Genomic DNA, 14,047 nt, shown 5'->3' with positions numbered 1-14,047 from the left:
AACTAGTTTTTTACACAGCAGATCATTTAAAATTCTTTTTTTGTTTTTTACGTGCACTTTCCGCCAATACTTTGCCGAATTTTGTATAGACAAAGACCAAAACCATCAAAATATTAAACTTGTAATATCCAAAACCGTAAGAAGTAAGCAAGTAATATACGTAAAAACTGTAAGAAACGCTGTAAACGCTTATCCTAATTTTTAAACGTTCATATCCAATTCATATCTCCATATTTCTGTTCACGCCACAGGTTCACGCCCATTCCTCGTCGCGCAACCAATTGCAGAAATCTATTTTACAACATGAAGTTGTAGTCGATAAAAAAATCTACGTCTTTAAAAAAAATAAAAATAAGAAGCCGTAACAAAATGGCGTTGACCTGTTATTGGAATTGTTGAGGTCGGTCGGTACGTTTTCTAATATTAGATAGTGTATTTGGTGTTATTTATGTTTGAATGAAAATTTGTGGACAGTATAGTAGTGTTTCATTACGTTACTTGTTAGAATCTCGAGAAAAGTAAGTTAAACCGGTTTATTTGCCACGGCTTCGTATAAAATATGGCTGCTTCTTAGAACAATTTAGAACTATTTAATGAATATAAAATTGATAGTAGGTGCACTTTTTCAGCCATGTCGGAGCAAGGGGACGTGCAGCAGCCTAGTAGCCCTGCAGAGAGGGACAAGGCACCATCAAGAGTCATTATCTCAGAGTCTGAGATATCCACTTTGACGCCTACAGAATGGGTAAACCGTTGGCATCAGCAAGAATCTTATATCACTAGTTTGGAACGGAGACTCTCTCTTCAAGAAGGTACTTAGTTCAGTTTTTTTTATTGTGTTTTAAATGCGCTCTGTGCTGTATCATTGTTGGTGCAGTGTAGTGAAGTGCGTGGGGTGGCAAGTTTAATTTCGGTTAACTCCTGTCGTGTATTACAGGGGAAATCATCGAGATTCGACAAATCAATGATAGATTAAGGGGGCAGTTGCATGACTCACAGCAGAGGGAGAAAATGCTTGTTCGTAGACTCACAGCTAAAGAACAGGAAACCCAAGATTTTGTGGTCAGTATGCGAAGCAACCAGGGCCAATTGTTCTTAACTATGTATCTACAGTGATAAAAATGTGGCTAAAGTGCTTTATGAAAAGTAATTTCAAAGTAATTCAATCGTAAAGTTGGTAATTAAGCAATCAATGTGCGGTGATTAAAAGTTGTGCTCGAAAAAATGTTTTGTGCAGAGGTGTTCCAGATGAAGCTAAAATATATAGCACTATGTTTCTGGAATAGTGTGTATACACTTTATGGTTACAGAAATTATTTTCTGATAAGTAGTTTTTGATACAATGTGAATGGGGAAGTTATATAAATATGTCTATTTAGGTAAAAATTTTAACAGCTGAGTAAAACGATTCTCTGAAAATGTTTACTATTTATAAATATTAAGTACAGAGCATTTTCTATTTAGCTGAAGGCTATTATAGTGTCTTCTTGAGAGATTCCTTTTAATGAATTTTAAGTAAATATATTTAGTACCTACATGAAGTGATAATCATATTGAAAATAAGACATTGAAGTATCAATTACAAGATAACTTTAATTGCAAGTAGTCTTATAATAGTTATGGACATGAGTAGAGAGTAAATACTAATTAAAATTTGTGTGTTTACTGGTCGTGTTTTAAAAATGTGAGTAAAAATAGTAAATACTACCAATACCAATTGATATTTATGCTAAAAATTGTGATTCCAAAATTAAAATGTCAGTCATGTTAATTAATTCCAAGTTATTTGGAATATTTTTACAAAAAGTTTGGAATATGTATAGTAAAATATTGTATGATCAAAAAAATGGGGTCAGGTTTACTTGGAAATGATGGTCAAAGACATTCACCATATAAATTACCTATAGAATGACAGCGATCCTCATTTGAAAGCCAGCTCTGATGCAATTTTTCTTCCAGTCATGTGGTATATTACCTATAAGGAAAAATAAAGTACGAAATTATGACTTGTCAGGAGAAAAACTGAAAATGTTATATGCATATAAGTAATTATTGACAAAATTAGAGAGTATTCAAGTATTTTGTATGCATTCAAGTAGTTTAGTAAAATCTTAAGAAATATGGACTGTTATAAAATATAAAAGTAGATTTTGTCATAAAATGTATTAATGACTATAAAGACCTAGCAGATAGTATTTATATCTATTGTAAATTTGAATTGTTTAGTCCTTTTATTTAAACTTATTTCTTGATTATAAATTGAATGTAATTAGTTTACTGATTATTATATACCGGGTGCATCTCAAAAGTGGCTCACGCCTATAACTTATTTTTTGAGATAAAAGAACGAGATTTGGTATGTTGGTATATGACATAAATTGGGATTGATTAACATATTCAATTGTTTTTGGTCACTTCCTGTTTCACCGAAAATGACTACTACTTTTGATTTTTAAATGTTACTCCCGGTATATTTTTACTTTATTTGATAGAAAATGATATTCTGAATAGAATGACGTATTGTATGTCAACTTTTGAGATTCTCGCTTAATAAAAAATGGTATTTTAAATCTTAATCTAGAGTGCCATGGCTATGTTAAAAACACTAATTCTTAATCAAGGAGCCTTGGAAAAATAGATTTGATCGTTTAATGTTTTTAGTGTCTTGTCTTGGCCGGATAAAAAATGCACAAATCGTATTTTTAATCATATCTTTTATTTTTAATCAATTTTTTCAAATGGAACCAGGGTGACTCATTAGCATATTTGGAAAAAGCATTCTTTTACGCATAATTTGATACCACACACTTGATATTTCAAGTCAAATTTTCGTTACGAATCGCAAGTTATAATTTCAAATAAAGCATATGCGAAAATGTTAAACTTGACATATGATATCTCATTCTATTCAGAATGTTATTTTCTATTGAATAAAGTAAAAAAATAAAAAATACCGATGGTGCTATTTAAAAATCAAAAGTTGTAATCATTTCCGGTGAAACAGGAAGTGGCCGAAAACAATTGAATACGTCAATTATTAATCCCAATTTATGTCATATACCAACATAGGTACCAAATCTCGTTTTTTTATCTAAAAAAATTGAAACGTTATAGGGGTGAGCCACTTTTGAGACGCACCCGGTATAATAATCAGCAAAATGATTGTTTACTGATTATTATTTATAATAATATATTTACTAATTACTGACATGCATATAATATGGTTACCGCTAAGTCATAGTTTACCAAATGACTTGAAACTATTAAATCAGAGATTAAATGCCCAGCCCGAAGTCAAAAGTTTCAATGCAATATTTTGCCCCTGTATTTTTTTTTAAAGAAAAGCTATTACATTGTTATTATATAATTATGGTTTTCTTTGCATTTTCGATTAAATAATTTTATTTACTGTCCTTCCTTCCAGTTAATAGAGAACAACGGCATACGGTCGAGTCGGCCGCTCCTGGCACGTATACGTAGACGTAAAGAATCTTTTACGTGTATAAAAAATAGAAAATATAAGAAATGCGCATGCGTACGTAAACGTTTACGTGTTTCTAGGCCGACTCGACTGTATGCCGTTGTTCTCTAATAACACTGATTTCTAAACAGTTAAAATTTTATAAAATCAGAAGGAAAATTTAATGCTTTTAAATCAGAGACAACTGCTCTTAAATCAGAGACAACTCTCTACCTTTGTATATCAATTTGAAAAAAAATATGTTTGTAAGTAAATGCAAATAGTCATACCTAAGTTTTAAAAGTCGGAAGGATATCACTAAATACTTTTAATATTTCCTGTGACAAAGTCGTTTAGTGGGGATTGTATATTTTTAAAATATTTTCCACAATGTGGATATTTCAGCAACATTACTTGAAAAACTAATTTTGGTTACTACCTACTTAGCTGTTATTTTTTTATCTTAAATAGAATAAATACTATGCCTACACAGGGTGCTACAAATTCGGGGTAGAATGTAGAATGAGTGGGAGGGGGGGTTAGAATGTAGATTGTTTAGGGGGGGAGTTAATCACTGCGACCTTACAGACCTAACTCATCATACAGTCTCAAACTTTTTCGAGTGTCTTAGACCGTTGGAGGATACCCATTACAAGTTACGGATGGAGTCTTCCAGATTCTTCAGTTCCGCTTTTAGTTGGTTCCCGTTTGGAAAACAGAACGGTTCTGGTCCAGTTAGTGGAGTGTTCGCTCCTTTCCTAGCTAGATCATTTGCTTTTTCATTGCCTTTTATCCGTGGGTGAGCAGGCACCCAGAGTAGGAGGACTTCATTTTCTTTGCCTAATTTGTTGAGCTTTTCTAGGCATTCTTTGACCAACTTCGAATTGATGGTTTTTAGAATTTAGAATAAGTGGGAGGGGGGTTAATCTCTGCGACCTTAGAGATCTATTGTGTCCCCTTTTCTTGAGTTATAACTCATCATACAGTCCCAGGATTTCCTACGGAGACCCGTGTCCCTCACAGTCGAGGAGCTACGACCCAGGCCGGGTAGACGAAACGGTAGCTTGTGTCGCCTGTTGGGTTTAGAGTTAGGAGGTAGGCTCCCGACCCTTGGAGGAGGTGGTAGCTTGTATGCCACTTGCTGAGGATGGTCTCACTCAAGTGTCAGCCACCTCTCCTGTAGTTCTCTTTGGGTTTGGCCCCTTGGAACTTTCATTGTTACTGTTCCCAGTGTCGCTAGGGGCTTTCCCCCACAGCTTCACCGGTGATGTTTTTATTACTATTATTACCAGATCTCATAGTGTTCCTATGAGTCGCTAGGGACAGTCGGTCCACTTCTACAGAGCCCCGCATGTAGAAGTAAGGGGTAAAATACAATGGGGTGCCCACCGGTGCCCCAAGGTTGAGGCTGTCCGTAGCCCCGCCCGGTATCGTTATATGTCTTGGTGCAATTCCCTGGCCACGACACTACAGTCAGTCAGGGACAAGACGAGGAGTGAGATGCTTCTTAGACCAAGCCAAGTGCTAGAGGGGATTCCCCTCAGCACCTGACCAGGAGCTTCCCCACCAACGACAAGGTCTTGCATTTCCTAGGGGAAGGAATTGATGGTTACTGAGTGGATCGTGTTTAGTGCTGCTTGACTATCGGATAGGATGGCAATTTCCTGTTTTCGATAGTTCCTATCTTAGATAAATTGTACGCATCTTTCGATAGCGTAAATTTCTACCTGAAGGATACTGGGGTAGGTGCCCATTGGTTCGGAGTATTTGGTCTTCGGCCCAAATACCCTGTCGCTGCTTTGGTTTTGGAAGCATCAGTATACCACGTTATGGCATGGTCTTTTATATGCTGAGTAAGCGTTTCTTCCTTCCAATCCTTTTTATTACTCAATACTACAGTGAGGTGTTTCTCAAAGGTGTAAATTCTTGGTATGTCATCCGCTGGGAGTTGGAGAAGTGGAATTTTCTTTTTGAGGGTTTTCCAAGCCCCTGACCTGAAAATTCTCCCAGTACTGTTACCGTCAATGACCATTCTAATCATTGTCGCATTGGCATAACTACCGACTACAATGTGCAGTGGTATTAGGTCTAAAATGACCTCCATTGCTGCTGTTGGACATGTTCTCATGGCACCTGTGATGCAGATACATGCCAGTCTCTGTACTTTGCACAGGTGTACGTTGCTCTAGTTTTGTATACCAAGCAACTGCTCCATAGGTAATCATGGGTCTTACTATCATGGTATACATCCAGCAAAAAATGTTAGGGGCGCAGCCCCACCTATTTCTCACACACTATTTCAGTCACCGCTACCTTACATATCTATTGTGTCCTTTCTTGAGTTACAACTCATCATACAGTCCCAGGGCTTTGACAAAAGCCAGTATCTGGGACGTTTTTTACAGAGGGTAGTTTTCCATCTCTAATGTCAGTTAAATTTTTTCCATCACCAAAGTTTTTTGCACGAATCTCTTCTCGGCGCACCCAGTGATGAGGTGTTCTGATTTTTCCAACCACAAAATCTGCATTGTCATTTTTTCTTAGTTTCAATCTACTGAGGTGTTCATTGAGGAGGCAGTGTCCTGTTAAAAACTCCGCGATAATCCGAACAAAGGGATTTAAATAAAAGGAAAAAATAAAAGTGATTTTCAAAAAAAGTTTTTTTCCAAATAACTCAGCAATCCTTGAAATTTTTGAACCTTTTTTGATAGCGTATTTGTGAACATCCCAAGGCACAACTTTGCCCCAATGTTACGGTTTCCGAGATATCAATGCTCGTACCCTGAATTTGTAGCACCCTGTATAAATGATCACACCATTGAGTTTGAGTGTTAAAGATTGTTGTACAAAACAAATGCATAAATGTTATTTATATCAAATAAGTTTACTAAATGTATTTTTATTATAATAAATGAGTCCTAATGATATAATAAATTATTTTTTGTAACTGCCTGATAAAAGGCTCTTATGGATTTTAAAGTGTACTCAAAATTTGTATAAAATGATACACAGTTAAGTATTCTTAGTTGCTGGGACTACAAACAAATCAGAATTCTGTATGATTTTTTTAAATTAAGTACCACATTTAGTCTATTTGGTAAATATGATTGAATGTAGAAAATAATTTAGGGTATTTTATTAAAATTATACTTACTACTATTTTAATAGTTTTATTATGTCTATTAAAAAAAATTGTGATGTCAAACAGTTATAATTTATTAATTTTATTAATTATTATTAATATTCACAAAAGGACTGGTATCTGAAGAACATAGTTAAGAACATTTGAGTGCCTTGCAACGAAGTTTTTTTTATTTTTGTATGTAGATTTTTTATAATAAAGTTAATAAAACCAATTTTAATTACATTATACGATGTTTATTTCTAATTTTTATAAAATAATTGAAGTTATTTTCAAAAATATGTTTTTGTTTTTCTCACAGTGTCAACTAAACGAATTAAAAAACTCCCAGGCCCCAACCATTCCTTCACTTCGGTCGGCAATGTTGGACCCCGCTGTAAACAGTATATTGCAGCAACTGAGGCAGGAACTACAGGAGACGAAAACGAAGTTAGAAAATACCCAAAACGAGCTCTCAGCATGGAAATTCACCCCGGACAGCAATACGGGAAAGAGGCTTATGGCCAAATGTCGATTGTTGTATCAGGAAAATGAAGAATTGGGAAAAATCACGAGTTCCGGCCGAATAGCGAAGTTGGAAAGCGATCTGGCATTACAGAAAAGCTTTTCGGAAGAAGTGCGCCAGTCCCAAAACGATCTGGACTCGTTCCTGGCCGATCTGGACGAGGACGTGGAGGGAATGCAAAGTACAATTTTGTTCCTACAAACCGAACTAAAGCTCTCCAAGGAGCACGTCCAGACGTTACAAAAGGAAAATAGTACACTTAAAATGACTAATGGTCGATCGAACGGTGATAGTAACAGTGTTTGTGAACAGGAACGGACGGACTCCGATACCGAACTCGATAGGACACGTGCTAAAAGAGTTAGAAGGTCGTCCGTGTTAAGTATTGAATATAACGATGACGATGCGTTAGTGATTGGTTCGAATGGAGATGTTGCCATGTCTTCAGACGTCGATTAAGTTCATATTTCGCGTTGGCTTATGCCTGATGGGTTACATTTTTTGACAAAAACTAAGAAAATTATTTCAAATATGTATTTGGAACTTTACTATTTTTTTTAAGTTATCTCTTTATTGAAGGACTTTTAACAGATATACTTTTCTTATATACAATTAGAAATTACAAGAGAATTTTAATCTTTCTGTCAGTCATAGCTACTTGATCATAAAACTTTATAAGCATACAATACTTTTTACACCCTAGTAATGTTTTTATTATGATTTTACATAACTCATGCTCATTCTTTATAAACGAATGAGAAAAATCAATGTATGTAAAGTAAAATTCATGAATGAGGCACAATACTTAAATTGCAATACAAGAAAAAACTTTGCTACTATTTCAATACTTAGAGTCTATCTTCCTAGTTTTTATGCTAGAAACGACTGACAAATAAAAAGCTCAACGTAAAAATATCATGCACACAAATATACATATACTTATTTTTTTCCTTATAATACTTGGGAAAAATGTGTCCTGGTAAAAGAAAATTTAGGGCTGGTTTAGGGTGATAATAAGCAGGGCACACTTCATAATAACTATCATTTGCTGAGTTTTATAATCAAGTAGTTTTTTTACTTGACTTGAGTTTTTTAAAAGAAATTACTTATACATTTTCCCAAAAAACTTTATCATATTTTATTTATGATTATATTGACCGTGTAATATACAGGGTGGTCCGAACTGTATTCCGGAAACTTCGGTAGCATATTCTGCAGATAAAAATAAGTAAAAAAGTTCGTATAAATGTATGTCCTAAAATGCTTAGTTTCAGAGATACAGGGTGTAGAAGTTTCATTTTTATTTCCATTTTTTCTAAATATTTTCTCAAGTAACGTCAATATTTGATGTCAATGGGTGTCAGGTAGTTTTTTGATATGAGAAATTTAATTTTAATGTCATTATGGCTCCTATTTGTAGAGGGCGCCACCTACATGTGTCTTAATTGTTTTGAACAGTAATAGCTTTTTGTCCATACCTGTATAGAACTACTTAGTGAAAAAATATACATTTTCTTAATTTTTTAGGTGAAAAATGTCTCTTGGTAAAAATCGTAACGAACAACCCTTCTCGAGATATTTAGAATGGAAAGTCAATACATGTCATTATTGACAAAAATTAAATATGTTGAGTAGAGATAGTTATTTGACTGAAATGATAAATTTGGGAAATTTTTATTTTTTTAAATTAATCATAACATTTTCTTCGAAAAAATGATGATTGATGATGATTTGGCACAAAATATTTCAAATTTATGATTTCAGTCTATTAACTATTTAGTCAACATGTTTAATTTATGTCAATGATGACAGGTACTGATAATTTCGATTTCAAATATCTCGAGAACTATTACTCGTAGCGATTTTTATTAAGAGACATTTTTTACGTTAAAAACGTCGTAAATGTATATTTTTTTACTTAGTAGTTTTATACAGGTACGGACGAAAAGTTCTTACTCTTCAAACAAGTTAAAAATATGTAGGTGGCGCCCTCTACAAGTAGGAGTCATATTGACATCAAAATCAAATTTCTCGTATCAAAAAACTCCCAGACACCAAATTTCATCCAAATATTGACGTTACTTCAGAAATTATTTGGAAAAAATCGAAATAAAAATGAAACTTTTACCGTGATCCTTTACGCTGATCCTCTCCGAAACTAAGCATTTTAGGACATACATTTATAAGAACTTTTTTACTTATTTTTATCTGCAGAATATGCTGCCGAAGTTTCCGGAATATAGTTCGGACCACCCTGTATAATTTTTTAAATATATAATTAGAAACTTTGGTCTGAAGAATGTAATAGACTGAAACATTACTGATATCTGTGCTGATATTAGCATTTCACATCCTGTTTAAATTTTCCTTTTCTTTTACTGAGTTATTACTTTCGTCATAACAAAAATATGACAGGCCGGTATTTCTCTGGAATATAATTTAAAAATCACTTTTTTTTCTTTTTAACAAATTTTCAACAGTTGTGTAGAAAATATGACCCATCATGTATACTTACAATACACAAGAATTGTGTAAGTAAGATTAGTAAGTTATTCGATTATATGGACAGTTTGGCTTCTGTTGTGAGTGAAAATTATCCATCATAAACTGACGAACAGTATATAAAATTGCAAATTGTATATAAGATTTTAGATAGAAATTGGTCTAAATATAGTATATATTTGAAACGTCTACAGTGTTGTTGAGGTGAAGATTTTATTATTCGTTCCTGGTCTAAAATTAAATAATAAATAAATGTTATGTTTGAAATAAAAACGTATATATTTAAATGGTTTGCAAAAATTTGTCAATCGCATTTTCTTATAGCTATACCGTTAATACCGTATGATCGAAAAAGCGGCGTCAAAGCAAAAAATGACGAATGACGACGATGGTATTCACCATATAATTTTACATATACTGGGTGGATCTCACAAGTGGCTCACCCCCTATAACTTTTTTATTTTTTCCGATAACAAAACTAAATTTGGTATGTTAGTATATGACATAAATTAGGATTGATTGACGTATTTAATTGTTTGGAATGTCCGGAAATGACATACGGTGACATATCATATGTCAACGTTTGATATTTTCGCTTAAAAACAAATCGTATTTTAATTTTCTTTATCTTAAGTGCCATGATAAAATCATTAATTTTTAATCAAGGAGCCTTGACAAAAATTTGACCGTATAATGTTTAATATTTCGTGTTTTGTCCTGGCTGTTTAAAAGATACCCAAATCGTATTTGTAATCATATCTCAATTTTTTCAAATAAAACAAGGGTGGCTTATTAGCGTATTTGGAAAAAGCATTTTTTTACTAATAATTTGGTACCATACACTTGGTATTTTGAGTCAAATTATCGTTATGGTTATGAACCACGTACATGTTACAATTTCAAATAAACCGTATGCGAAAATGTATATATCATTCTATTCAAAGTGTCATTTTTTATCGAATAAAGTAAAAAATACTGAGGGTATGATTTAAAAGTCAAAAGTTGTAGTCATTTCCGGTGAAACTGGAAGTGACCAAAAACAATTGAATACGTCAATCAATCCTAATTTATGTCATACTAACATACCAAATCTCGTTTTGTTATGTGAAAAAATGAAAGTTATAGGATGAGCCACTTTTGAGACGCACCCTGTATATAAAATGTCAACCATCGTCATTTCCGACGTTTCTCGTCGCTATTTTTTTCAGTAGTATGGTACGTTTTATTTTCTTTAAATAAATATCTAAATCGATTTCTTTATAATAATTTTCTATTTTAACTAGATATCAAAATCCCCTAATTAAACGTTATTTAACCTTCCATATAAATAATATAGATTTTTTTATGAACTAATGAGTATTTTGAGAGTATACTAGAAAAAAATCTAGAAAGAATTTTTATCATTACATTTTTTGAGAATTGTTCATTACGAAAAAAAAATAACCGTTTTTATGATATAATTTACTTTATTAGATAAACTTTGTTGGGGCAATAATGATTGAAAATTAAAAAGGTATTTTTAATTTATTTAACACAATGAAATTAGAGCTCCATGACGGTGTTAAAAGAGTAAAAAATAAAATTTACAGAGATTAACTTTTGTGTTTTTGTTTACCTATCATAGGAGTTATAAAATACCGTATGATCGAAAAAAACGGCGTCAGCGATGGCTATGAAATGAAAATCGGTGTCATTTTATACAGAAAATGCCATCGATCGTCATTTCCCAGCCAACTAGACGCCGTTTTTTTTTCGATCATATGCTACAATTACATTATATTAAATTTTGCATTTATTATTTATTTAAAGAATAAAACTGTTTAATAAATAAAAAAAGCTTTTTATAAAAATGTATTACAAGTGATCAATTACTTTATAATATTTGAAGTGATTACAGGGATGACAGTTTGCATAAAAGTAATCATAAAAAGTAATGACCATGACCGTCATATTATGGTAATGGCAGGTAATGGGTAATTATTTTGGTTCCACGGTGACGTCATACCGGCGAGAATTTTAAGCCATGGAGCCATAAAATTATTAACCTAAATACAATATTTGATCTATAATTTGATCCAACCTTTAGACCACTGATTTGCAATTTGCAGCCATCTGTCACATTGTCGTTTGTCTTGTCCTTGTCTGTTATCTGTGGTCTTGTCATGTCAGGTCTTGTCGTCCATTTTTAAAACGAGTCGCTGTGGCTGGTGATATTTATGATATAAAAATATAAAAAATAAAAATATTCTTAATACTACTTCTAGAATTTGATTAGTGCATGCCATTATTCAGTGAAAATGTAAGTAAAATAGGTAGTTATTTAATTAAAAGTAGTCTACTATCAGCAACCGGCTTTTAGGGCTAAACCTGGTCCCGAACCCGAGACTGAACAAAAAGAGAAGAAAAAAGAACGGAGCAGAGACAAAAAGAAGCGTTCAAAGTCTGGATCGAGTAGTAGTGACGATAGCCGTAGTAGGTAAATTGAGAATCAGAATAATAAGACAATTCAAAATTTTAATATCAATAATTAGTTCTTCAGATAGTAGTTCTTCGAGCTCAAATTCTTCAAGCAGTTCAAGCAGCGGCTCGTCTTCAAGATCAGCATCTGTCGAGTTCAGTAGTTCTAGTTCAGATTCATCTAGCTCTTCCAGTGGTAATGAAAGAACTAGACCAAAAAGAGTAGTATATGTTGATAAAAAAGAAAAGAGTCGTAGTAAAAGTCGGGAACGGAAGGACAAAGATAAAGAAAAGGAGATTAAGAAAGAAGAGAAGGAAAAAGTGGAAGTAAAAAAAGATGAGAAAGAAAAGGACAAGGAAAGAAGGACTTCACCAACAAAAAATGATAAAGAAAAAAGTACAAGAAATAGATCTAGGTACGATTTCCTTTTTTATATATTATATATAACATAATTTATAATATTGAACAGTTAAACTAGTCTAGATTACTTAAAACTAATCTGATGTTATGTGTACAGGTCACGTTCTCCACGAAAGCGTCGTAGGAGATCTCCTACTCCACGCCCAACTAAAATCCACATTGGTCGGCTGACAAGAACTGTTAACAGGGATCATATTATGGAAATATTTTCAACTTATGGCATTATAAAGAATGTGGAGTTTCAAAAGGTAAACCAAACAGACATTTTACCAGGCTTTGCCATTTACTGGACAACTTTTAGGATCATAATCACACACACTTGGGTAGAGGTTACTGTTACGTCGAATACACTAATCCTGATGAAGCTGAAAATGCTATGAAACATATGGATGGTGGACAAATTGATGGGCAGGAAATAACAACAGCTCCAGTTCTTATTCCAAAACCTAGGTAGGAAACTTTTCTAAGAAAATACTTTTTAATACTAGGTTGTTTTTTGATTTTGGGGGTGATGGGTTCACATGAGAACTACTAAAGCTACTAAATAAATAACAAATATATAGGTTGTATTTTTATAAAATGGAACACCCTGTGTCTATTACATTTTTAGTCTATGATTTAAATGAAGGTAAAGTAATAAAAAAATGTACAACCAAATAGCACTCAAACCTTTTTTATTTACTAAATGTTGTGTTGCAATAGTAAAAATATAACTAGCTTATATAGGTTGTCTCAAAATTAATTCTAATTTATTACTAGCTTTAAACAGAACTTGTTTAATTTAAATGGAACAGCCTGTATGTTTTCCGAGAATCAGATACACAATTTAATTATCTATAAAATTGTAATTGAATTTTTTAGCTATCTCTGCAATGTTTCAGAAATATTTTTTTTTCAAATTCAGACTATATTTACCATTATTTATCAATTTACTTACTCATAGAATTTTGACAATTTATATATTTTTTTTAAATAAGAAATGTATTGTTTTGTAAGATGACACTGTATGTTATAAAAATAATTTAGAATTGTAGTTTTAACAGCGTTTCAGAGATCCCAGACTCACTATTTCTAAAAATTTATTATTCAGCTACAATACTTCACGTCAAATAGCGTGAATAATCTTGTGTGTTTCATATAGGCCTCCTCCAATGAGACGTTCGCCAATGCCCATGCGTCGTCCTCCAAACTATCGAAGAAGTCCAATGAGGTTTAGAAGACGTTCGCCTCCAAGAAGAATGCGTAGCCCTCCAAGAAGAAGACCTGCCCATTCTAGAAGCCCCCCACCTAGGAGGAGGAAGGCCAGATCTAGATCCAGTTCGAGCAGTTCCAGATAAGTTTGATACATAATTAATTTTGAAAGTACTACTTAAGTTGTGAGTTTTACACTAAAATTGTGGTATAGTGTGTAAATAATTTTTTTATGCAATTTGAAAGGGAAATGTATCAATTCACACTATATATCATTTCTGATTATTGTTTCAGTTTTAATTTAAAGATGTAACAAGAAAAATAAAAGATATAAAATTTTTTACTATTATTATTCGTTATAACAAATAC

General features: G+C 32.9%; 2 protein-coding genes across 2 annotated transcripts; both read left to right on the top strand.

Annotated features, from left to right (window-relative positions):
- Positions 1-261: 261 nt before the first annotated feature.
- On the top strand, positions 262-8,233 carry LOC115879463 (pre-mRNA-splicing regulator female-lethal(2)D). Its single transcript, XM_030896352.1, has 4 exons — positions 262-518; positions 630-812; positions 938-1,062; positions 6,904-8,233. The coding sequence occupies exons 2-4, from the start codon at positions 632-634 to the stop codon at positions 7,564-7,566; spliced, it is 969 nt and encodes a 322-aa protein (XP_030752212.1). The 5' UTR covers positions 262-518; positions 630-631; the 3' UTR covers positions 7,567-8,233.
- A 3,523-nt stretch (positions 8,234-11,756) lies between these two features.
- Positions 11,757-14,019, top strand: LOC115879343 (RNA-binding protein with serine-rich domain 1-A). Its single transcript, XM_030896118.1, has 6 exons — positions 11,757-11,908; positions 11,969-12,085; positions 12,141-12,482; positions 12,585-12,735; positions 12,789-12,937; positions 13,629-14,019. Coding segments are annotated over exons 1-6 (957 nt in total). The 5' UTR covers positions 11,757-11,906; the 3' UTR covers positions 13,825-14,019.
- The last annotated feature ends 28 nt before the right edge of the window (positions 14,020-14,047 follow it).

The sequence above is a fragment of the Sitophilus oryzae genome, unplaced genomic scaffold (genome assembly GCF_002938485.1).
Source record: "Sitophilus oryzae breed Bouriz unplaced genomic scaffold, Soryzae_2.0 scaffold_1576_pilon_pilon, whole genome shotgun sequence".
NCBI lineage: Eukaryota > Metazoa > Arthropoda > Insecta > Coleoptera > Curculionidae > Sitophilus > Sitophilus oryzae.
Note: the sequence above shows the minus strand (reverse complement) of the source record. Positions and strands in the feature narration are given on the sequence as shown.

Coding starts and splice junctions, on each gene's coding strand:
- LOC115879463 (XM_030896352.1), top strand. CDS start 632: ATGTCGGAGCAAGGGGACGTGCAGCAGCCTAGTAGCCCTGCAGAGAGG. Junction 813..937: donor GAGACTCTCTCTTCAAGAAG/GTACTTAGTTCA, acceptor CGTGTATTACAG/GGGAAATCATCGAGATTCGA. Junction 1,063..6,903: donor AGGAAACCCAAGATTTTGTG/GTCAGTATGCGA, acceptor TTTTTCTCACAG/TGTCAACTAAACGAATTAAA.
- LOC115879343 (XM_030896118.1), top strand. Junction 12,086..12,140: donor AGTGACGATAGCCGTAGTAG/GTAAATTGAGAA, acceptor ATCAATAATTAG/TTCTTCAGATAGTAGTTCTT. Junction 12,483..12,584: donor AGTACAAGAAATAGATCTAG/GTACGATTTCCT, acceptor TTATGTGTACAG/GTCACGTTCTCCACGAAAGC.